The 23,786-nt window shown below is 44.9% G+C and overlaps 2 protein-coding genes across 2 annotated transcripts; both read right to left on the bottom strand.

Annotated features, from left to right (window-relative positions):
- Positions 1 to 1,417: 1,417 nt before the first annotated feature.
- Positions 1,418 to 13,163, bottom strand: LOC121532665 (tensin-4). Its single transcript, XM_041838445.2, has 13 exons — positions 13,113 to 13,163; positions 10,881 to 11,157; positions 8,646 to 9,009; positions 8,077 to 8,438; positions 7,847 to 7,942; positions 7,616 to 7,741; positions 6,993 to 7,085; positions 5,030 to 5,107; positions 4,800 to 4,862; positions 2,864 to 3,035; positions 2,671 to 2,739; positions 2,462 to 2,488; positions 1,418 to 2,334 (listed from the first exon to the last, which is right to left on the bottom strand). The coding sequence occupies exons 2-13, from the start codon at positions 11,137 to 11,139 to the stop codon at positions 2,202 to 2,204; spliced, it is 1,842 nt and encodes a 613-aa protein (XP_041694379.1). The 5' UTR covers positions 11,140 to 11,157; positions 13,113 to 13,163; the 3' UTR covers positions 1,418 to 2,201.
- Positions 13,164 to 22,051: 8,888 nt separating this feature from the next.
- On the bottom strand, positions 22,052 to 23,418 carry LOC121532664 (C-C chemokine receptor type 7; the record flags this gene model as incomplete). The annotated part of the gene is given in 9 exon segments (XM_045211680.1): positions 22,052 to 22,238; positions 22,240 to 22,319; positions 22,322 to 22,472; positions 22,474 to 22,575; positions 22,578 to 22,613; positions 22,615 to 22,738; positions 23,021 to 23,268; positions 23,271 to 23,309; positions 23,311 to 23,418. Coding segments are annotated over 9 exon segments (1,056 nt in total), but the record flags the coding sequence as incomplete, so codon positions are not given.
- Between the last annotated feature and the right edge of the window lie 368 nt (positions 23,419 to 23,786).

The following is a 23,786-nucleotide window of genomic DNA, read 5'->3' as shown; positions in this document are numbered from 1 at the left end:
CATTTGATATATCAACATTTCTCAGTCATGTATAAAAGTAGAAAGTCATATTGCTTACTTACGATTTTGCCATCAAGGCAAATGTGACAACATGCCATGTTCAAGAGATTTCCCCTGTGGCCAATAATACATCATACCAGTATATAGTACTCCCTGTGGTCACCACATTTAACAACTGTATAATCCAACCATCCCTCAGTAACAACTAACCCTTTATACAGGTGGTGAAAAATATAAACATGGAAAAGGCTGAGCCATCACAGAGTTGTATGTGGCATTCTATTGTGGAGTATTTAAGGGTGGTTCTTTTCTTGTCAATTCGCTGTGTGTAAAATGTTAATAGTTTTGCTATGCAGTCATGGATCAACCCAGCACTGACAGTTTGCCTATGGCTGAATGCTGTAAGTAAACTGTAGTCTATATATTATCTATATATGGACAATATGGCCACAGTCAAAACAAAGCAACGAAAATAGAAATGTACAGTAAAAATAAGAAATAGTATTTATTTCCCCCACACTGCTCACTGTGAGTCGAAATTGCAGTGAGGCTTCTTCCTGGAGAGCAACCCTCCAGTAGGTTTTCGTTTCAACCCTAATTGTAACTAACCTGATTCAGTTTATCAACCAGCTAATTATTAGAATCAGGTGCGCTTGATTAGGATAGGAGCGAAAACCTACAGGACGGTAGCTCTCCAGGAACAGGGTTGGAGAGCCCTGTTCTAATCTAACCCCGCCTCTTGTATCGCAGAGATATACCCTGGTTTAGCCAGCAGGTGGCGGTATTTGTAAATAGTTGCACTACAGTATCTTGAATGCTATATTTTGGGATTGTGGTGTCGTATTCATAATATCTATATGACTGATTACACTCTATAAGACAATATCTTTATTTCATATTTTTTGCTATGTTTTTGAGTTGGCACCAAATATATGAAGCGAAAATAATACCATTGTGAATTGCAGTTGGGTGCCTCCTGTGTAAAAATGTTTAAAACAATGATCTTCTATGCAGTTCTTCATGTGCTTGATTTGCTCTGCTTCGTGGAGTACTTTGGGACTAGATCTTCTTTTCATTTTTGGAGCACTTTAACTTTAGAATGAAGAATGATGCTTTTATCTAACAATGTATTCATTTAAATAAAAAGACCACAAACGCTGTCTGTTGTGTTTCTTTGTATCAATATAGAATAGTATATTTCTCTAGTCATGGGTTTTTGTACAAATTCTGTGAATGTTTCAGAGATAAAGTATTTTCACAGAGTCAGATTATTTCATGTATTTCCAGATGATTTCATGTATTTGGCAGGTATGTATTTGGGGTATGGGTGCACCCTGCAGGGATATTAAAGATCCATTGTGGGACAAGACACAAACATTCTTGTCACTTTAAGTTTATTATTATCCTAAATATAAAATAAATATGACATAATATGAAATAGAAACATTTTGTATTCAATACACAAGAATATACAACATCTGAGAAAATAGATATGATAAAGTTAGTGCAGGAAGAAATATAATTATTGTCAAATCAAATGACCCATATTAGGGCCGAATTCTAACTTGCATGCCCATACCTCGCATTTTCTCATAAACCATGCATTAGTGTAAATGGGAGAGTTGTGCCAAAATGCAAGTGACACATGGATCTCAAGTTAGAATTTGTCCCTGAGAGGATGTCTCTACTTATCTAATGAACCTCTAGTGCTTTTCAACCTCGTTACGATAACTACTATATCACAGTTTCCTGTAGAAATGAAGATAGCTCCAGTTACTGTGCCCTCCACATAATCAGGGGGTGACTATTAAACAAGGTACTGATCTACAGTACATCAGTAGGGTACTTTGTGTAACCCTTTCCATCCAAACTATACAATGTTATACCTTGTAACATCTATTACTTATCGATTTTGAAATCTACAGTATCTTCCTACCTTGTATGAAATTAATTGGGGGTACCACATTTTCCTGAACGGACACCACAGTCTTAGCTTTGGTGGAAAGCTTTTTGGCCTCAGCGGGTCTTCAGACCTGCAACATGCTACAGGAATCCCTGTTACATGTCTTTATGACACATCAGAGTATCTGTATCAGGTCTGGCTCTGGGCACCCTCGTTGACGGAAATGACTTAAAGGGCTTCCGACATTCAGTCTGGTGATATTGTCTTATCTCATCTTCCCACACTGGACGGAGTGTGGTTATGGTTTGAATATGATGCCCTGTGTCAACTCAATGGTCGGATTACAGGGCTGGAGAGAGTCGTATTCTGCGAAGACGTGGCACACATTCTCCATACCAGCTTCAGTGCCCTTTGCCACTATACCAAATATCCTGGAGGGAAAAAAATCATCAAAGTTGGATATTAGCCTACATTGTTGTTAGCTTTCATTCACAAAATTATACCTATTACAATATGGTTGTATGCATGCTGAAGCGATCGAATAATGAAAAACATTACCTTGCTGGTTTGGAACTCTTGTGCCACCTGTGAAGATAAAAGTGGTATAATTTAGAGATTAAAACGATGTTTAAAAATGGAAGGGGAAACAGAACATTCAGAGTGGACTTTATTTCTGATTTGTAGGCCCTGAGTTTTTCCTGACCACATAACCTTACCAGGGAAAACTCAGGGCCCTTAAACACACGCTTTTGAAAGAATCAACTCACAGTCTCTTGTCTGGATCTTCACCACTGTAGCTGAGCAGGTGAGCAGGGTAATGACGTCGGAAGAAGAGTCTGATGGGAACACACACATTCATCAGATTTCATTTAATCAAGAAAGGTCTTACAAGTCATTACCATCATCACCTTTCAAGTTGTTGAATTCTCTAAAGAAAATGTAATATTATTTTTTTCTTACTTTCTCTGGATGTCTGTCAAAGTGACACCTTTGGGTGACACCTTCAGGTTGACTATGGTGGGTGTTTTTGTGCTCAAGTCCATCGTGAAGGTGGAGGACACAGCCTTTTGTACAGCACATGGCCCTGTCAGCATCTCAGTGGGGATAGCACTCAGGTAGAGGAAATTGCAAGCTAGGGAGAAGACATGGAAGATCATTAATTAATTTGAGAGAAGAGAAACCTAGATCATTTTTTAAAACCAGTGTGGTGTTTTTTACCACAGCTGTCTACTGTTGCATGTAGGACAGGAGGACTCTGGCCTACTGCAGATTTCTACACTTACCAGTCCTTTCCAAACTATTGTAGGAGACCAAATACTGTGTGCAATGTAGCCTACTGTGACTGTTTATAATGTAGCATAAATTATTTAATGCAAGAAGTTGCAACATTGTTGCAACTTGTGTTGCACGCATACCACGTTGTATAAAATCTGTCCACGTTAAGCAGATTCTTAATTATTAAGCAGGTGAGGAGTTTTGTATGGGCGGCAATGAGAGAGTGTTGAATTTAGTCAAGATAAACATGAATTGCTATTTTTATACGTGAGGCTTATTTGATCTAATAGAAGTTTCATAATGCTTAGGTTGTTACGAGTGTACTGATATAAGTGTGGTTCACGTGACATCCTGGCAACTTTGAGAAAAACACTTCATATCAGAGTTGTCCCTGTTGAAATTCGAGACGGTAATATTCATGAAGCTAGCATAGACTCTCACTCTCCATTGAACACAGGCGGTTGACATCAATACCCCTCACCGAATATTCAAAACTGCATTCAAATAACTAGATGTATCCATCAATCCAAAGAGAGGAATAGGTGGGAGCTTGACAACCCGCCATTCCATTGTTGGGACGGAGACATAGGTATCTCGTCAATATCCAAATCTCTGGCTGTATCCAGCATACTGCAATGATCCAGATAATTGGCGGGAGTCGCGAGAGGTCAGGTGGTCACCTCACCTGTGAGCTTTCTTGGCATGGCACGGCTTGGGAATCCCTAAAAACGAAAGCATTTTCACTAACCCTAACCTTAACGGAATTCTCCTAACCTGCTACATCAATTCTCCTAACCTGCTGCTTAAATTATCCTAACCTGCTACGAAAAAGTTGGAGCTGTATCAAAGTGGGTGTTTTTAGGGAATCTCTGCATGGCTTACCTGAAGATGCAGTTCTCTAACTTCATACAAATGTAAAGATTTTCCAAAGGTATATTATGGGGAAAATTACTTATAGTTAAACTGTAACAAGTTCAAGATAACCAATGCAGTAGTGCAGTAGTTTTCACCCCTTACGAAAAAAGATTGCAGTCAGAGTGCAGTATAACTGCAGTATGCTGCACATACTGTGTCCAAAATACCACAGTCGACTGCAGTTACTGTACTTTTACTGCAGTTTCAATCTTTTCTTGTAAGGGCAAGTTTACTCAGACAAGCCATTAACAGATAATTAGCTAATATTACAATGAAACGCTAGATACTATAGCTAGCTAGCTTGGCCTACTTCTTTAGCCAGTCCCCACACAGTTAGAGTGCAGTATAACTGCAGTGCGCTACAAATACTGCGTCCAAAATAACACAGTTTTTTTACTGCAGTACTTTTGTAGTTTAACTGCAGTTACAGTGCAGTATAGCTGCAGTTCAACTGCAGTACACTGTAGTTATTCTGCAATTACTGTGTCCAAAATACCACAGTCGACTGCAGGTTCTGCACTTTTATTGCAGTTTCAAAACTGCAATCTTTTTTTGTAAGGGTAGGCCTACCAACCTTGTTCATGAGATATGATGTTGATGCAAGTTATTCTTTAGAGAAAGAAGAATATAAAACTAGCTAGCTGATTGGCAAATTGACACCACAACTAGATAACCTATTGATGAAATGTGGGTGCACAATTCTCACCTGTCTTGGCCTTGTCTTCTGGTGCTGACCTGTCATTTGTTCCCTCCTCTCCTTTGTTCAGCTCTGTAGACCAAACAGATACTATTGAATTGCCTGGTTTAGAAATAAAAAGGTAGTCTTATATGTGGAATATGCTATTTTTCACATCATCATACAATTTATGTAATCATAATCATCAGTGGCTTGTTGCTTAATAGATGTAGGCTATCTGTTACATTATTATAGCACACCATGTGACTGGAGCAGAAGTTTGCAGGGTAGGGCATAGGCAGTGATGGTGTGTTGGAAGACCAGGGCAGACAGACTACCTGCAAGGGGATAAAAAACACAGTCCCAGTTGTTTTAACTAAAAGTATTCAGACCCCTTGACTTTTCCACATTTTGTTAGGTTACAGCATTATTCTAAAGTTGATTTAATTGTTTTTTTCCTCATCAATCTACACACTATACCCCATAATGACAAATGTTTGCTAATTTAAAATAAATAACTGAAATATCACATTCACATAAGTATTCAGACACTTTACTCAGTAAAAGTGTCTGCTAAGTGGCATATTATTATTATTACTTTGCGGAAGGACCTTTGGCAGCGATTACAGCATCGAGTCTTCTTGGGTATGACGCTACAAGCGTGGCACACCTGTATTTGGGGTGTTTCTCCCATTCTTCTCTGCAGATCCTCTCAAGCTCTGTCAGGTTAGAGGGGATCATTGCTGCACAGCTATTTTCAGGTCTCTCCAGAGATGTTTGATCGGGTTCAAGTCCTGGCTCTGGCTGGGCCACTCAAGGACATTCAGAGACTTGTCCTGAAGCCACTCCTGCGTTGTCTTGGCTGTGTGCTTAGGGTCGTTGTCCTGTTGGAAGTTGACCCAGTCTGAGGTCCTGAGCGCTCTGGAGCAGGTATTCATCAAGGATCTTTGCTCCGTTAATCTTTGCCTCGATCCTGACTAGTCTCCCGTCCCTGCCGCTGAAAAACATCCCCACAGCATGATGCTGCCACCACCATGCTTCATCGTAGGGATCGTGCCAGGTTTCCTCCAGACGTGACGCTTAGCATTCAGGCCAAAGAGTTCAATCTTGGTTTCATCAGACCAGAGAATCTTGTTTCTCTGTGCCTTGACACAATATTGTCTCGGCGCTCTACGGACAATTCCTTCGACCTCATGGCTTGGTTTTTGCTCTGACATGCACTGTCAACTGTGGGACCTTATATAGACAGGTGTGTGCCTTTACAAATCATGTCCAATCAATTGAATTTACCACAGGTGGACTCCGATCAAGTTGTAGAAACATCTCAAGGATGATCAATGGAAACAGGATCCACCTGAGCTCAATTTTGAGTCTCATAGCAAAGGGTCAGAATACTTATATAAATAAGGTATTTCAGTTTTTTATTTTTAATAACTGTGCAACATTTTCTAAAAGCCTGTAACGTATCAAAATGTGGAAAAAGTCAAGGGGTCTGAATACTTTCCGAAGGCACTGTACATGTCAAATGATAAAGTATTAATGTTGTTTCAAGGAATGTCCACAAGAGGGCATGGATGATCTTTCTGAGTCGTGGCTTTACATCCATTCCCCAGAGTAGCCTTGATGATCCAAGGCAACAACAAGTGTGTTTAAGATCTGCATAGCTTAGTGGTCCTCTGTAGCTCAGCTGGTAGAGCACGGTGCTTGTAATGCCAAGGTAGTGGGTTCGATCACCGGGACCACCCATACACAAATAATGTATGCACGCATGACTGTAAGTCGCTTTGGATAACAGCGTCTGCTAAATGGCATATTATTATCACAATCAGACCCAACTTTGTTTTTTATTATTCTGTAGTGTGATTGTTTGAGATGTGGTACAGCCAATATAAATCTAATCTACTTTCATACTTTCTTACAGGACATAGGATAGAAGCTCACATCTCTCAGAGCCCTGAAAAGCAAACAGCTCCATCCCTCTGCCTCCCAGTTGTCAGCAGACCGACCAGACATGGCTGACTCAAGTCTTGTGATTCCTAAACCAGGGTGTGAGTCATACTTCTCCTAAACCAGGGTGTGAGTCATACTTCTCCTAAACCAGGGTGTGAGCCTTTTGTCAAGACGTTCGATTGACAGATTGTTCGTTCATGGTAAACAAAGAAGTGTGGGATTGATAGCTTGTCACGCTATGAATGAACAAAGTTAACATAGCCTACTTCTTACCAAAGTATGGTTCCTGTGAAGAGCCCTTGATACGGACGCCTTTGGCAGACGATTCAATGAGAAAGTGCTTCACGAGCTCTGAGCTGCCCTCCGCTACAATAAAGAAGCCAAGAGTCAGGAAAAGAGACAAGGCAGATAAGCAGTGTAGTAGCTAAACGAATCTGTAAACGAAGCTGGTATGAGGTATGACAGTTAGATCACATACTGACAGATGCCTTTGGTTCTACTGTGGTATTGTTGATGATGTGGTGTTGTGATAATACTGTAATATTGATAATAGTTACTGTTGATATAAGAAGCCAAGATTTAAACACTATGATAACATCCCGGTAATCAAATGCTATTGAGTGTTTGCACTGCCACAGAGTTAGACATTATGAGTAAAGAGCGGTTTCGGGTTACACCACAGATTTCAGGATAAACACAGACAGACATGCCAACTCAAGTCAGCAGCAGCGAGAGTTAGGTAAGTCCTATCAGGTCATTTCAGGACACATTGGTGTTGATCCTGGCATTTAGTGTGCTTTAGTTGTATACTATGTTTAAAGGACTGTGTGATGTGGTGTGTGTGTGGTTGTTCTGAGCAGCAGTGTTGTACTGAGAAGGACTTAAGGATTGTTTACCTGGTTGGCCAGTAGGGGATATATTGACCTGGTCCACCTTCATAGCAAGCCCGAAGGAGCCTCTGAAGGACGTGCTGTCTCTCACCACGAAGGTCCCCGGCTCCTTGTCTATCACTATGGCCTCAGCTACAATCACACAGGTACCACAGACACAGCTCAGCTAAAATGCAACAAAGTATATACAGTTGTGGCCAAATATATTGGCTCCTCATTTCTTCTCAAAATGCTTACCCTGAACTCTGTTGATGTGTGGGCGGAACCAGAACTGGGAGGTGTCCATGACAAACTTCATGGAGTGCTGGTTGCCTTGGAAATGGCCTTGGAAAGCTGAGGGACCATGAAAATGAAATGCACATTATTTTATTATTGAATACGCACAAACCTTTTTCCCAGCAGAGGGCACTGGACAGAGATTTTAAATTTGAAACAGATTGACGAGGATCATCATCATCAGGACTCACAGTTAGAGGGAGATGGCGAGGACGGCCTGGAGCTGGGCCTCTGCTTGATCTGTATGTCTGGGACCATTGCCTCTGGAGGTGACTGGGGGCTGAGCTCCCGCTCTGGCGCTCCGTTGACCAACACCACAGGGATGTCCGTCAGGGAGCCGGCCAGGGAGGCAGGACTGCTGTGAGGGCTGCTGTGGATCCCCTGGAAGTGGCCGAGTGGTGATGGGCCGGTCGGCGAGGGCTTGTCTGGGCTCTGCCTGTTGGTGAACGGCCTGGTCGAGGACCTGGACACGTCGCTGAAGGAGCTGGATGTGCGGTAGAGGAGGAGAGACTCGGGGCTGTCGCCTTCACTGTCACTGAGCAAGGACTGATAGCTGTGGAAGAGAGATGAGTTGAAGAGAGAAGATGTTTACGGCGCTGTAGAGTCCAGACAGAGCATTGGTTGAGCTTTCAAGTGTCAACACCAGTTAGTGTTGCTCTATGGAGTCATGACTTTTCTAACTTGCCATTATCTTTGCATCTAACTCAGATATTAAAGTCATTTCCAAAGTATGTATTAACACAGTGTGAAGGGGTCTGACCTGCCCATCATGTAGCTGGTTTCTGAGCCGGGGGACGTGGAGAGCATGGAGACGGCACTGTTCCTGTGAGAGTGTGACATGCGCAGGGTGACCGGGGATGAACACATGCCCACCTCGCCTCCCTGCATTGAGGGCTGCTGCCGGCGGAGGACACTTCCACACGGCAGTGGGGGGCGAGAGGAGGCATCAGAGAACACCAGGGAGCTTTGGGGGCTGCACCTGGAGCCAGAAGCAGGGGACAGTGGGATGGGAATGCTGCAGGAGGGGGAGATGGAGGAGAAGGAGGTGGAGATGTTCCTTGGAGAACAGCCTCTGGGGAAGAGCACACATCTGGAGACATCTTCATCTGGAGAGGAGAAGTCAACTGGAGAGGAGAGAGGGAGAATGCCAGAGGGAAGTTGGAGCAAATGGTGTTAAATATCGAATAAATAAAGGGAATGTAAAACCTAATAGGTCTATGCAATCTTATATTGTTAACGTTATGTTATCCGAGAGGAGAGAGGAAGAACATCAGAGTGAGGAAGGTACTGTATATTCAGTGGCTTAAGCAATGAATGAACTGAACTTCCCTATTCTGCGAGCAATAAGTCACCCAATTCGTGGTATTTTTTTCTCCTTGTGTTTCTAACATACAGTCATTTACGAGGAGTACACACATTTAAAGTTGAAGGTCTTAAACGTTTCCTTCCCAATAATATGAATGAGAAATGTTGAAATAGATGTCTTCAAGTGCCACATACTCATACTATACAGTCAGAGCAGATAGTGGAGACTTATTTAATCTCATACGTGTACACACTCATACATCCCATTCCTTTCCCTTCTATGGCATTGTGTCTGTATTAGATGGGCGTGGCTTTATTATGTCAATACTACACAGAGTATACCAAACATTAAGAACATCTTCCTAATATTGAGTTGCCCTCCCCTTTAGCCCTCAAGACAGCTTCAATTCGTCGGGGAATGGACTCTACAAGGTGTCAAAAGCGTTCCACAGGGATGCTGGCCCATGTTGACTCCAATGCTTCCCACAGTTGTGTCAAGTTGGCTGGATGTCCTTTGGATGGTGGACCATTCTTAACAAGTGACATCAATAAGGGATCATAGCTTTCATCTGGATTCACCTGGATAGTCTATGTCATGGAAAGGGCAGGTGTTCTTAATGTTTTGTACACTCAGTGTATACCACACAAGTGTTTTCCTGTGAGGCTAAAGATATAAGGTTGAAATTCCTCCACGTCATGCAGGCTTTTACTTGTTCAAGTGAGTCCCAACCCTGCCTATTCAAATACCCCAAGCAAACACTGTGTTCCTGCTGTGATGATGAGAATACAGTGCTTTGCCATGGAGAATTTCTAGAGAAGTTTCAACTTGTCCCAAAAAAATGATTGCTGACTGTATGATCTACCTGCCTGTCAGTAACGGCAGAGACCTATTGAAATAGGCAAGTCTGTTGCCCCATGCCGCTGAGGTGAGGTATCCTGTGGTCAGTGTGATGTAGTGACTAGAGTTGACGTGGAAAGATGACTAATACTAAGGGGGAGATCCATTGATGAGTAGGTAGTAACAGTAACTATATCCATCACAATTACTGTGACCTCATTCAGTACATCCCACGCCATTTGCTATTTGGTTTTCTAAGAATGAATACTTCTATATATGGAGTTCTGCTCTATTCTGTTTTTCAGTTGTTCAGACCATGTCAGGCAATGACTGTTGAAAAGGTTGACTGTATTTAAAGCACCATTGTGTGTCTGCCTCAGATGTTCTGGGTGTGGTATGTTTTTTTGTCTGGGCAGTAACCCCAGACAAATGTACTCTATTTTGTAACATTAAACTGATGTGGATTTTTACATAGCCCCGGGCCATGAGTACATGAATGGGGAACAATGGAAGTTGTTATTCAAGGTTCTCAGGCTTGATCTCCAGCCAACGTACCTGCAGATGTTTCTAACCGCTGTTTTTTTACACGGAAAAGTACCCTAGGTCTGAACCTCTTCATTGACTAAGTTGGAAATGTTTCAATGTTCAAAACTGTTGAATTGAATGACCGAAAGTAATTCAGTAGGCGTAGGCCTCCTGACAGGTCTACGTAGAAATATATATTGTTTTATATGTAGATAAACTACAGTTTAAATAAAGCATGTGCGCTTGTACTGTATAAAGTAAATAGGCCTATATCACAGCATATGAATAACTATTGGGCTTTATACGCTCTCTCACTCATTTTCCTACCTGTGTGGAGGCTGCTAGACTGGGACCTCTTGTTGATGTGGATGGGCTCAAACGTGGGGTCCAGTTCCAGAATGAGCTGGTTCAGGTTATCTAGGGAGATGTCCAGATCGTCCTGCTCACTGCAACCCCCGTTAGGGTCCATCATGGCGCTCGGACTGCACCCTAGAGCCGCCTCATGAGCAGAGTCCAGCCGGGTACTCTGACCCACCCTGAGAATGTGATTGGGTATTATGTGGGACATGGCTCCAGCTATAGGCATCACGTAAAGGGGAGCTCTCTGAAAAAGACACACCAGTAGGATTAACTCACGCTAATATATATCTACTGCTGTACATATCATTCTTAGCATATCTTGTGTAAATTCATCCGGTGTACATACGTATAGATTGCATTTGGATTACTGTTAGAGTGCTATTTGGGTTGTTAATTGGATTCGTTCCAACATCCGATATTACACTTTGATTTGATTTGATTAGCATAAGAGAGATCACTTACAATGGTGTGTCAATGGGATTAATGACGGTTATTATACTGTGTCCGAACTGACCTAAATAGGACAGCTGTGCCTATCCTACACATGACCCTGCTAATATATGAGTTATATTTACACTTTAGTAAAATGTACATGTATGTATACAAATCTACATTACAGATAAAAATGTTTAGGAACCCAGCAGGGAAAAGTTAGCAGAACTGTCTGGTTGTAAGAAACGTCATTTTAACAAGAGTTGCCTACTAGGAAAAAGGTGTTAGTTAAAGACATTGCAATTAAACAGTACGCAAGTAGAAGGCTCTGTACTAAAAGTCCAGATGTGGTAGAATATTTACATGTTTGCTTCATGATTCACATCATATTGCTTTTTCATTGGATTCACACACAATGTTATCTTGACACAACGTTATCTTGAGTGAATTAAGTTCAAATATCACTCTTCCACATTATGTGTTAACCCCACCCAGCCTTTCCCAGTCTCAATAGACTTGCAGCTGTCCCGTGTACTACATGAACCCTCCACAAACTGTCATTGTATTGTTGATAGTATTGTCAGAAAAGGTCAACTCCTTGTAAACCCAGTGAAAGGTGCTGCATCTAAATATGAGTAATACTTGCTGTTGGCTTAACAGCTACTGGCAATGAACAAATACTCATATGCTTCCCTTCAAGTTTTCTGCCTACCAGTGGCTTATCAATGCAATGGTTAACTTTACAGCATCACACATGTAAGAGTTTAGGTAAGGGCCATGGTCATTCTGAAAGATACATGTTTGACCTAAAAGTATGACGCAATCTCTTTTTTTTTAGGTACCGGGTTCGCACCCGCCCCCTGCTACACACCACGCTGCTGCTCTCTGAAAGTGAAAGGTTTGCTCACAGTGATAGTTGAGGGGATAAATGAAGCAGTCAGAGGAAGGGTGTGTAGTGTGTAGGAGGGAGATCGTAGACTCTGCCCCTTCCTCCTCCTCGTCTCCCCTGTGAACTCAGACAGGGAAATGCACCCAGTGAGTCACAGGGCCAGAGGGAGTCGCCATGACAACACAACCCTTGTTGTCCCCCCAACACTTCCATTGCTGATACAGCAATCAGAGCCCATACGTTTTCTATCCTGATTTACCACTGGTATTTACAGCAATTAAAAGATGTGCATATGTTACATCTAAAACCTACCTCCTATAAAGAGCCCCTTTAGTGTTGCTGTAGTGTACTGTAGCCTACTATTTCTACATTCTAGACAGAGTGAGGAAAGTTGATGCCTGAGGCACTGCTCTCCATTATGAATCACTTCAAAATCATTCTTTCAGCCTTGGGGGCAACACATACTGTAGTTGCAGAAGCATGAGGTTGTACATTAGATTGCTTAATTCAACTTCCTGAGACCCTGCGAAGGACGTCTAATTTGTATGTGTAAGTGCAGGTAGCGTGTGCATGAGGTCCCTTCTCACCTTCACCACGTTACACTTAAGAATAATAGATATAGATGTATTACTGAAAAACCACTACTACCCCAACATTTGGAAACACACAATTATCTATCCTTCAGTATTTAGTTGATTACTAATATGATGAATACAGTAGTAATGTTTTATGATTCTTGTTTGCATAAATCTTTTTTTCCAAAGGGTTAAGTGTAACACAGTATACATATTCTAATTAAATGCATTCTTAATCACCCTCCGTCACATGTATGATATTCTCTATACTGTATTTGTTGAAATATAGTTGAGGTATCTTACCTGTTTTTCTTGTCTTGTTCTCAATGTGTAAGGAAAGGGGTTGTCTATATCCCTGAGGTTTCAAAGTAAAATAATCCAAGGCTAGAATGCTTTTATTGACAGCTCCCAACCCCTCCTACTGTCATCCAATCAGCAGCCTGTTTCACAAGCCCTTGCTTGCAGCTCTAAAATTCTGGGTTAGGTATGATGATGTCATCAGAGTGTGAAGCATATACAGGAAAATAATCCTGCCGCAACAGGAAATGTGAATTATTATGTGGATTATAATTAATTGAGATTAAGGGATTTTCCCTTTTCAGAAGGGAAAATAAAGTCCGAATTTTTAAAGTGGAAATTATAAACTTCAGAAGCCTTTTTAAACCTCAAATACACTACAAGTTGTACATTTCCTGTGACTGATAGTCTGTAGAGCATCTACAGATGGACTAGATGGACTATGCAAATAAAGTGTTACGGGCTTCAAAGACCCATATTGAAGCAAGGTACTGTAAATTGGTGGAAAACTAACATGTCAAATAGCTTAGAAGTAGTGTTCCCACATGAAAAAATACTACAGTTTACTATAGAATACTACTGTACTGACTATAGAATTCTACAGTAAACTGTAGTATACCGTTGATCAGTTTAGTGACTGCCTACATTCAACACACCTGGTCTTCCAGGTCAGTTAAACCAAAAACATGAAGTGCCTGCGGCACTCCAGGACCAGGGTTGCCTGTGGAATACTATACCACACTGTAGAATCCCTCGACCATGTGTAGTACTTACTATAGAATGTTGTAGTATACTGTAGAATACTATAGTAAATACTACAGTATGAACAGCAAAAGAAGCACTGTAGCAAATGCTACAGTAATGTCAGCAAAAACACTACAGTCCGCAAAAACACGAAACTTTTTTTACTATAGTAAACATTACAGTATTTAATTTGCATATACCCTGCCCATTCCCCTCCCCTGTACTGTACATGCCATATACAGTGGGGAAAAAAAAAAGTATTTAGTCAGCCACCACCAGAAAAGTTCTCCCACTTAAAAAAGATGAGAGAGGCCTGTAATTTTCATCATAGGTACACGCTTAACTATGACAGATTAATTGAGAAAAAATCCAAAAAGATCACATTGTAGGATTTTTTTATGAATTTATTTGCAAATTATAGGAAAATATATTTGGTCACCTACAAACAAAGCAAGATTTCTGGCTCTCACAGACCTGTAACTTCTTCTTTAAGAGGCTCCTCTGTCCTCCACTCATTACTCAGATAATGGCACCTGTTTGAACTTGTTATCAGTATAAAGACACTCGTCCACAACCCCAAACAGTCACACTCCAAACTCCACCATGGCCAGACCAAAGAGCTGTCAAAGGACACCAGAAACAAAATTGTAGACCTGCACCAGGCTGGGAAGACTGAATCTGCAATAGGTAAGCAGCTTGGTTTGAAGAAATCAACTGTGGGAGCAATTATTAGGAAATGGAAGACATACAAGACCACTGATAATCTCCCCATCTGGGGCTCCACGCAAGATCTCACCCCGTGGGTCAAATGATCACAAGAACCTTGAGCAAAATTCCCAGAACATTTACATTTACATTTACATTTACGTCATTTAGCAGACGCTCTTATCCAGAGCGATTTACAAATTGCGTGCATTCACCATAGAGCCAGTGGGGCCCTAGTGAATGACCTGCAGAGAGCTGGGACCAAAGTAACAAAGCCTACCATCAGTAACACACTACGCCGCTAGGGACTCAAATCCAGACGTGTCCCCTGCTTAAGCCACAGCAGCATATCCAGGCCCTGTCTGAAGTTTCTGGATGATCCAGAAGAGGATTGGGAGAATGTCATATGGTCAGATGAAACCAAAATATAACTTTTTTGGTGAAACTCAACTATTTTGGAGGACAAAGAATGCTGAGTTGCATCCAAAGAACACTATACCTACTGTGAAGCATGGGGGTGGAAACATCATGCTTTGGGGCTGTTTTTTCTGCAAAGGTACCAGGACGACTGATCCGTGTAAAGGAAAGAATGAATGGGGCCATGTATCGTGAGATTTTGAGTGAAAACCTCCTTCCATAAGCAAGGGCATTAAATAAATAAATAATATGCCATTTAGCAGACGCGCTTTATCCAAAGTACTTACAGTCATGCAATACATTTTTTGTGTATGGGCATTGAAGATGAAACGTGGCTGGGTCTTTCAGCATGACACTATCCCAAACACACCGCCTGGGCAATCTTAAGGAGTTGCTTCGTAAGAAGCATTTCAAGGTTCTGAAGTGGCTCAGACAGTCTCTGTCAAGGCTGAGGTAATGTGGTGTGGGAGTCAGGCGCAGGACACCCAAGCTGTATCCAACAAAGTTTACTGGTGAAAAATACAAGGCAACGATACAGTAAACGGCCTCAAGAGACAAGCATTACGCAAACTATGCGTAAAACAATAAACAACGAAACAGAATCAAAACACGAAGCACTACGGACAGGCGCGAAAAAACAACACACAACCTAACCAATACAACACAGGCAAATTTATAGAACACGAAATCAGACACAAACGGACACAGGTGTGACAGACAGACAAAAGCAACTACAGAAACATTCAACGGTGGCAGCTAGTAATTCGACTATTTAACGCCGAAGCCTGCCCGAACCAGAGGAGGAGCAGCCTCGCAGAATCCGTGACAGTACCCCTTGACCTCGTGGGACGCCAGGAGGACGCTGACCCGGGCGCGTGATGCCCACGTGAACTCCGTCAGGAGGGATGGATCAGGATATCCCTCTAGGCACCCAGCACCGCTCCTCCGACCGCACCCTCCCACTCCACGAGATACTGAGACCACCCATCCGGCGCCTTGAGTCCAAGATGGTCCGACCTCGTACGCCGGGCCCCCTCGATGTCCAAAGGGGGCGGAGGGGTCTCTCATCTCAGTGTTCTGGAGGGCCAGCTACCACCGCCTGAAAAGAGACACATGGAACGAGGGTTAATATTCTTGTACCACAGGCAGTTGTAACCTGTAACACACCTCGTTCAATCTTCTCAGGACTTTGTAGTTGCCCCACAAACCGCCGACCCAGCTTCCGGCAGGGCAGCCGGAGGCAGGCTTCGAGTCGAGAGCCAGACTCGATCTCCCGGGTGCGTATACCGGTCCTCACCAGTGCTATCGCGCCGCCTTTGCTGACGGATGGCCCGCTGCAGATGGACATGGGCAGCGCCCCACGCCTCCTCCGAAGCGCCGAATCCACTCATCCACCGCAGGGTCCTCGATCTGGCTCGCCATGGTGCCAGACCGCTGATAACCAAAATCACACTGGGGAAAGGTGTTAAATTGGTGGAGGAGTGGTGGAGAGAGTTCTTGGCCATCTCTGCCCAGGGATACACCTGATTCACTCCGGCCTGGTCCTGGCAATAGGACCTCAGAAACCTACCTACATCCTGGTTGACTCGCTCAACCTGCCCATTGCTTTCTGGGTGGTACCCAGAGGTAAGGCTCACCGAGACCCCCCTGCCCATGAACGCCCCCAGACTCTGGAGGTGAACTGGGGACCCCAGTCAGACACAATATCCTTGGGACCCAATAGTGCCGGAACACGTGGGTAAATAGGCCTCAGCGGTCTGTAGGGCAGTAGGGAGACTCCGCATTGGGAGGAGACGACAGGCCTGGAAAACCGATCCACAACAACCAAATGGTGGTATTCCCTGGGAGGGGGGTAGGTCGGTTACAAAATCCACCGAGAGGTGGGACCATGTTCGTTAGGAACGGGCAGGGATGTAACTTTCCTTGGGTAAATGTCTAGGCGCCTTTACACTGGGCGAACACCGAGCAGGAGGAGACATAAACCCTCACATCCCTAGTTAACGTTGGCCACCAGTATTTCACGCTAAGGCAGTGCACTGTCCGGCCAATACCAGGATGTCCAGAGGCGGCGCGACGTGGAGCGCAATAAGCTAGGCGATCACGAACCCGAGCGGGCAACGTCCGCCCCACAGGACACTCGGGGGGAGTAGGGTCGGAATCTTGCAGTGCCCCCTCGATCTCTCGCGATCGAACACTCCCACACAACTGGCGGAGCCACCAGACAAGACTCGCAGTATAGGGAGTAGCTCAATGGACCTCCCTCCTCTGTGTCCTTCCCAGCGGGCCGACAGGCGTGCCGCCTTACCGTTTCTGGGACCCTGGGATGTATGTGATCTTAAAATCAAACCGGGTTAGGAACATGTTCCACCTAGCCCTGACGAGGGTTCAATCTCCTAGCTGCCGGGATGTACTCCAGGTTACGTGATCAGTCAGAATGAGGAAAGGGTGTTGAGCCCTCAAGCCAATGCTCCACACCTTTGGGCCTGGACTACAGCTAACAGCCCTGTCCCCTACGTCACAACGCCCACTGAGCTGAGACTTCTTAGAATAGAACGTACAGGGCGGAGCTTAGCGTGCCGATTAACCATGCGACAGGGATTGCAATACCGGCTCGGACGCCTCACCTTTACACTGGAAATTTGTAAAGAGGGATCCGGATGCGCCTGAGCAGCTGAGCCGAGGTGAACAGGTTCTTCAGTTTGACAAATGCCCTGTCCGCCTCAGCCGACCACTGCAAGCGAACCGACCCCCTTTAACAGGGACGTAATGGGAGCTGCAACCTGTCCAAAGCTCCGGATAAACCTCCGGTAGTAATTTGCAAAACCCAAAAACTGCCACCTCTTTCACAGTGGTTGGAGTTTGCCAATTATGTACGGTTTCCTGACACCGGTCAACCTCTATCTCACACCAGACGCGGACAACCGATAACCCAAAAAGGAGACGGATTCCGGAAGAACAAGCATTTCTCGCCTTGGCATAAAAGTCATCCTCCAACAGTCTCCTCAACACTCGGCCACCAGGCTACATGCTCGACTGTGGAGAAGAGTACACTAGGATGTCGTCGATGTACACTACCACACCCTGCCCATGCTATGCCCGGAAAATCTCGTCAACAAAGGATTGGAAGACTGAAGGAGCATTCATTAACCCGTATGGCATGACGAGATACCGTAATGACCCGAGGTGGTGCAATGCTGTTTTCCATTCATCCCCCTCCCTAAATGCGCACCAGATTGTACGGCGCTCCTCCGAGATCCAACTTGTGAAGAACCGCGCTCCAGCGTAAGATTCCGTCATAGTCGCAATCAGTGGAAGAGGGTAACTGTACAACCGTGATCTGATTGAGACTACGGCAATCAAACACTGCCGTATAAACCCCAAACGCCTTCTTCTCACAGAAACTTCGAGGAAACCAGTGGAGGACCGTATGTATCCCTGTGCCAAGGACTCGGTACCCTTAAGTCCTCCCATAGCAGCTGTCTCCTCTGAGACAGGGATACACACGGCCCGCGGAAGGCCGTCCTGTTTGGAGACCTATCGTCTACAATCCCCCTGTCTATGAGTGGTACGCCGTGGTTGCCCCTCGTTTTTGCTAAACACAAGTGCTCTCCTCATATTCAGGGGGAATGCGCATTACGGGCACTTGGTTCGGGACTCTCTACCGAGGTCACCCCTAAGAAACACCTGGACATCTCCCTACACACTGGGCAGACCATCTCTCCACAAGAGCCACCCTCCTGTTGCTGCCACTGCAGGTAGGATCATGGGCGCTCTTAACCAGGGAAGCCCCAGCACCACGGGATACGATGGGAGAGCCAATCAGATAAAACTGAATGATCTCCTCATGACCCCCACACTCTCGTCATCTTAAGTGGTGCTGTGACCTGTCTGATCAACCCCGACCCCAACGGCCGGCTGTCCACGGGCATGAACAGGAAAAGGGGCTTCCTACGGCCGAAGGGGAATTCCTAACCTATGACAAAATGCACGATCAACAAAATTCCCAGCTGCGCCTGAATCTACTAGCGCCTTGTGCTGGGAATGAGGTGCCACCTGTGGAAATCTCACAGGTATACACACATGCTTGAAACAGAGAGCTCTGGGTAAGTGGGGCTACTACCACCTGGAATGACTCCCCAGTGCGTGACCTGTTGTCCCCTCTCCCCAGGGAGACCCTCCCCAGCACCTGGCCGCGGTGTCCTCCACGGCTACAGTTGGATGCAGGATGCCCCCCAGGCTCTCTCTCCTTCCCTCTCTCTAGCCAGCACCTCCGAGCTCCATGGGAATCGCCGGGAGGTGCTGGAGGGTGGAATGGACGCCCATCGGAGACGTCCCGCGTAGCCAGCAGGGTGTCGAGACGGATGGAGATGTCCACCAACTGGCTTCGAAGGATAGGTTGGTGTCCCTGCAGGCCAGCTCACGACGAACGCCCTCTCGTAGGCTAGCACCTGTAATGGTGGGCGAGGGCCCTCTCATACTCCACCCCCGCATCCGCTAGAGTCCGAACTCCAGGGCGACTCCTGTCCGCTCCTCTTCCCCTGTTCGGAGGTGGAACAGACTCTCCCTCCGCGTAGTGATGGTAGCGCGCGTCTATTCTCCACGGCGTTGGCCCACTCCAACGCCGCCGGATAGACAGGAGATGAGGTAGGAGACGCTCGTGGATCCCGAGGGCGCTGGGTGTATGGTGGCCAGGTAGAGTTCCACCTGCAGGAGGAACCCCTGACACCCGGCTGCAGAAAACCATCGGCTGCGCCTCGGGAGCGAGCCGAATGCCCCTGGGTGCCGGTGCTGAGAGAGGAGGACGGCGTGGTGACGGGGATGGTGTGAGAAGGCCGTGGGCAATTCTCTGACCAACTGGCGCGAGAGAGTGTTGTGGACACCTGGTCATGGCGGTCCCAAGTTGCCGGATCATGGTGTCTTGGTCGCTGATCCGCTCCTCCAAAGCGACTTGGGTGCCGCCACTGCTCCTGCTGACTCCATACTGGTGTGTTCTGTCAAGGCTGAGGTGTATGTGGTGTGTCAGGAAGCAGGACACCGAAGCTAGTCCAACAAAGTTTACTGGGTGAAAAATACAAGTCAACGATAAGAACGGCCTCAAGAAAAAAACAGAAGACAGCATTACGCAAACTATGCGTAAAACAAAATAAACAACGAAACAGAATCAAAACATGCAGCACTACGGACAGGCGAAAAACAACAACACACAACCTAACCAATACAACACAGGCAACTTACTTAGAACACGTAATCAGACACAACGGACACAGGTGGACAGACAGACAAAGCAATCACACATAGAAACATTCAACGGTGTCAGCTAGCACTCCGGGAACGACTAACGCGAAGCCTGCCCAACCAGGAGGAGGAGCAGCCTCGGCAGAATCCGTGACAGTCTCCAGATCTCAACCCCATAGAAAATCTTTTGGAGGGAGTTGAAAGTCCTTGTTGCCCAGCGACAGCCCCAAAACATCACTGCTCTAGAGGAGATCTGCATGGAGGAATGGGCCAAAATACCAGCAACAGTGTGTGAAAACCTTGTGAAGACTTACAGAAAATGTTTGACCTGTGTCATTGCCAACAAAGGGTATATAACAAAGTATTGAGAAACTTTTGTTATTGACCAAATACCTATTTTCCACCATAATTTGCAAATAAATTCATTAAAATCCTACAATGTGATTTTCTGGATTTTTTTTTTCTCAATTTATCTGTCATAGAAGACGGTACCTATGATGAAAATTACAGGCCTCTCTCATCTTTTTTAAGTGAGAACTTGCACAATTGGTGGCTGACTAAATACTTTTTCCCCCACTGTATTCATTTCCCTACAGGTTAGAGAAAAGAACAGAATCGCTGAACTAGCTGTTTCAGACCCCAATCCACCTACCACAGGTTATGAAAAATGTCCTGTTTTAGTATTTCTCCAGTAGGTTTCCTGAAGGAAAAGCCTCCCACTTCTATTTCAAAGACAGTAAAACAAAAACACTTCTGCAAAAACAGTAAATACTACAGTATACTACAGTCATGACAAACACTACAGTAAATACACAGTATACTACAGTCTGCAAAAACAATACAGTAAATACTACAGTATAGTACGGAATCCACAAAACACCACATTAATTACTATAGTATATACTACATAGCTTCCTTTTTACTACAGTATTTATACCATAGTTAACTGTAAATACTACAGTATACAGTATACTACAAGGTAAACACTATAGTAAATACTACAGTAAAGTACGCAAGAAAACACTGCAGTGAATACTACAGTAAAGTCCGACAAAAACATTACAGTGAATACTACAGTATTTATACCATAGTATCCCTTTATTATTTTTTCATGTGGGTTTGTTGAACAAGTGGTCAATTGAACAAGTGGTCAAATGACAGCTCAGAGACCAGAGTACACTTTTTTTTATTTACAATACTTTGAAAATAAGACTCAAAACAACACAGAAATAACACAAAGACATTGAGTATTTCGTGATGGTCCCTCCACTGGCAGCTCTATAACGGGAAAAATTGAATGGTACAGACTTGATCTAAATCAATACCTGGTGACGACAAGTAAGCTGCCTGATCATTTACATTTACATTTCAGACATTTATCCAGAGCGACTTACAGTTAGTAAACTAAACTATGGATGTAATTGTTTCTCTATGGCTGTGGACACTTCTAGAATCTTCCCTGTGATGACAGAGACCTAATCTGCAGCCATTATCCAATCGTGCCTCTTTCACCACATGTGAGACACCATTCTGTTGGGAGGCGTGGTAACCGTTCAAGCTTAGGACCATCTTGGTCTTGGCAGCCACATCTTTGTAAATACGGTTGTCGTGGCGAGGCAGGGAAGCCCCTCTGCAGCTTGTGCTCCAGGTGCATGTGGTTCTGAGGGGGAGACCAAGGCACACTCTCATGATGTTCTCGATGCAGGCTCTCTGTCTACATCAAACATATATGTCATTTAGACCTTTTCAGTGACCTATAGAACCCTTACAAGCAAACATTTTAAATATAATCTGAAATAAAACATAGGTACAAGGTCTTGTCCATGTTAGAAAAGGCTGACAGATTAGGCAGCATTGGCAGCTTTAGGGGGAGAAAGTGGTTGTGGTCTCGGTTTCCATGGCGGCCGCTGAGCTCCTCCTCTTGCCGCAGGTGTACTGGAAGAATCTCTCCTGGCTCAAACAGCCCAGATCCTTCAGCAGCTTCAGGAGGTCGCGGCGGAACTTCACCCCGATGAACGCGTATACAAAGGGGGTTGAGGCTGCACCTCAGGAAAGCCAGGAACTGGGTGATGTCAGAGGCGTAGAGGAGGCTGTTGTCGTAGGTGCAATGTCGCTGCCCCCATTGACCACGAGTAGAGTGGTCAGCAGCAGTACCACATTATAGGGCACCTGGCAGAGCAGAAGACCGCCACCCACAGCCTTTTTTAAGATCACCTTGATGGCCTTGTTCTTCTCGAAGCTCCGGGCCTGGCACAGGGTCTTCAGCAATGGCACCGTAACAGAAGGCCATGATTAGGAGCGGCAGAACGAACCCCAGGACCATCTGGCTCACCTGGATGCCCACGGGCACCTGGTCTGAGCCGGGCGGCGATAGGGGGTGCAGGTCTTGTTGCTGATGGTGGTGTAGGGACATCTCGGGCATGGAGAAGACCAGCGCCGTCACCCAGATGGCCACAGAGGTCACCTTGCTGATGAACACTGCCGTGGAGCGGTGGCGGTGGGCAGAGACGGCCTTGGAGATGGCGGAGGTACTGTCGGAAAATGACAAAAAAGTAGGCTTTTATATTGCACACTAATACTTTAGTGAACCATACACAACTATTTACAGCAGATAGGAGCAGATCAGCCTATTAGGTCACAGCAGAGATAGCAGCAGATCAGCCTATTAGGTCAGAGCAGAGATAGGAGCAGATCAGCCTATTAGGTCACAGCAGGACGCATACTGCAACACGTTTCGACCAAACAGATTGTTCTCAGGCTTTTATTTAACCAGGTTAGTCTTTGAGAACACGTTCACATTTGCAATAACGTACCTGTCCACGCTGATGGAGGTGAGGAGGAACATGCCGCTGTAGAAGCTGACCTTATAGATGGTGTGCATGGCCTTGCAGATGAACAGCCCCAGCACCCATTCCGTCATGTAGTTGGTCGCCCAGAGGGGCAACGACACGGCAAACAGCAGGTCGGCAACGGACAGGCTGAGCAGGAACACATCGGTCCCAGTCTTCAGTCGGTTGAAGTAGACGTAGGTACCGATTACCAGGATGTTACCGACCAGACCATAAGGAAATAGATGAGGGAGTAGAAGGTGGGCATGAACCAGGGAGCGGAAGTGGCGGTTGGATTCCTTCAGGCATTGCTGGGACCAATGGTCATAATCCAAGTCATTCTTGTCCGTGGGGTAATCAGTGTATTCAGTGGACTCTGTAGTGACGTTTCATTCCGAGAGAAGCAAATCTGAAAAAGACAATGGGGCATACTGTAAATCAGGGTAATTGATGATTGACTGGTGTAATCGTATGCCTTGAATTCAAATAAAATGTAATTGAAATATATTAGTGTTTGGTTCAGGTTCAGTAAACTGTGTCCAAAATAAAGCAGACACAATGTACCCTGCATCCGGCCCCTTGATAAACTGGCATGCTTTCAAATGAGTATACCATTTCCTGAGAAGAAGTAGTGCTATACAGTATGCTCTTGAATGAAAGACTGTGGTTAGTACCAGTGTAGTGTTTGTGTGTTTCTGTGGGTAGAGTATGTGTCATGTTATTAAGTGAGTTATCAACATATCAGTTAATT

This window comes from Coregonus clupeaformis, chromosome 38 (genome assembly GCF_020615455.1).
Source record: "Coregonus clupeaformis isolate EN_2021a chromosome 38, ASM2061545v1, whole genome shotgun sequence".
In the NCBI taxonomy this organism is placed as follows: Eukaryota; Metazoa; Chordata; class Actinopteri; order Salmoniformes; family Salmonidae; genus Coregonus; species Coregonus clupeaformis.
This window is presented reverse-complemented; position numbering and strand designations above follow the sequence as displayed.

Bases quoted from the DNA above. Each gene is read 5' to 3' on its own strand.
- LOC121532665 (XM_041838445.2), bottom strand. From the start codon at position 11,139: ATGCCTATAGCTGGAGCCATGTCCCACATAATACCCAATCACATTCTC. The intron at 5,108-6,992 runs GTAAGAAGTAGG...ATCCCCTTGCAG, and splicing joins TTCACAGGAACCATACTTTG to GTAGTCTGTCTGCCCTGGTC. The intron at 2,740-2,863 runs GTAAGAAAAAAA...TGTTCCCATCAG, and splicing joins TTGACAGACATCCAGAGAAA to ACTCTTCTTCCGACGTCATT.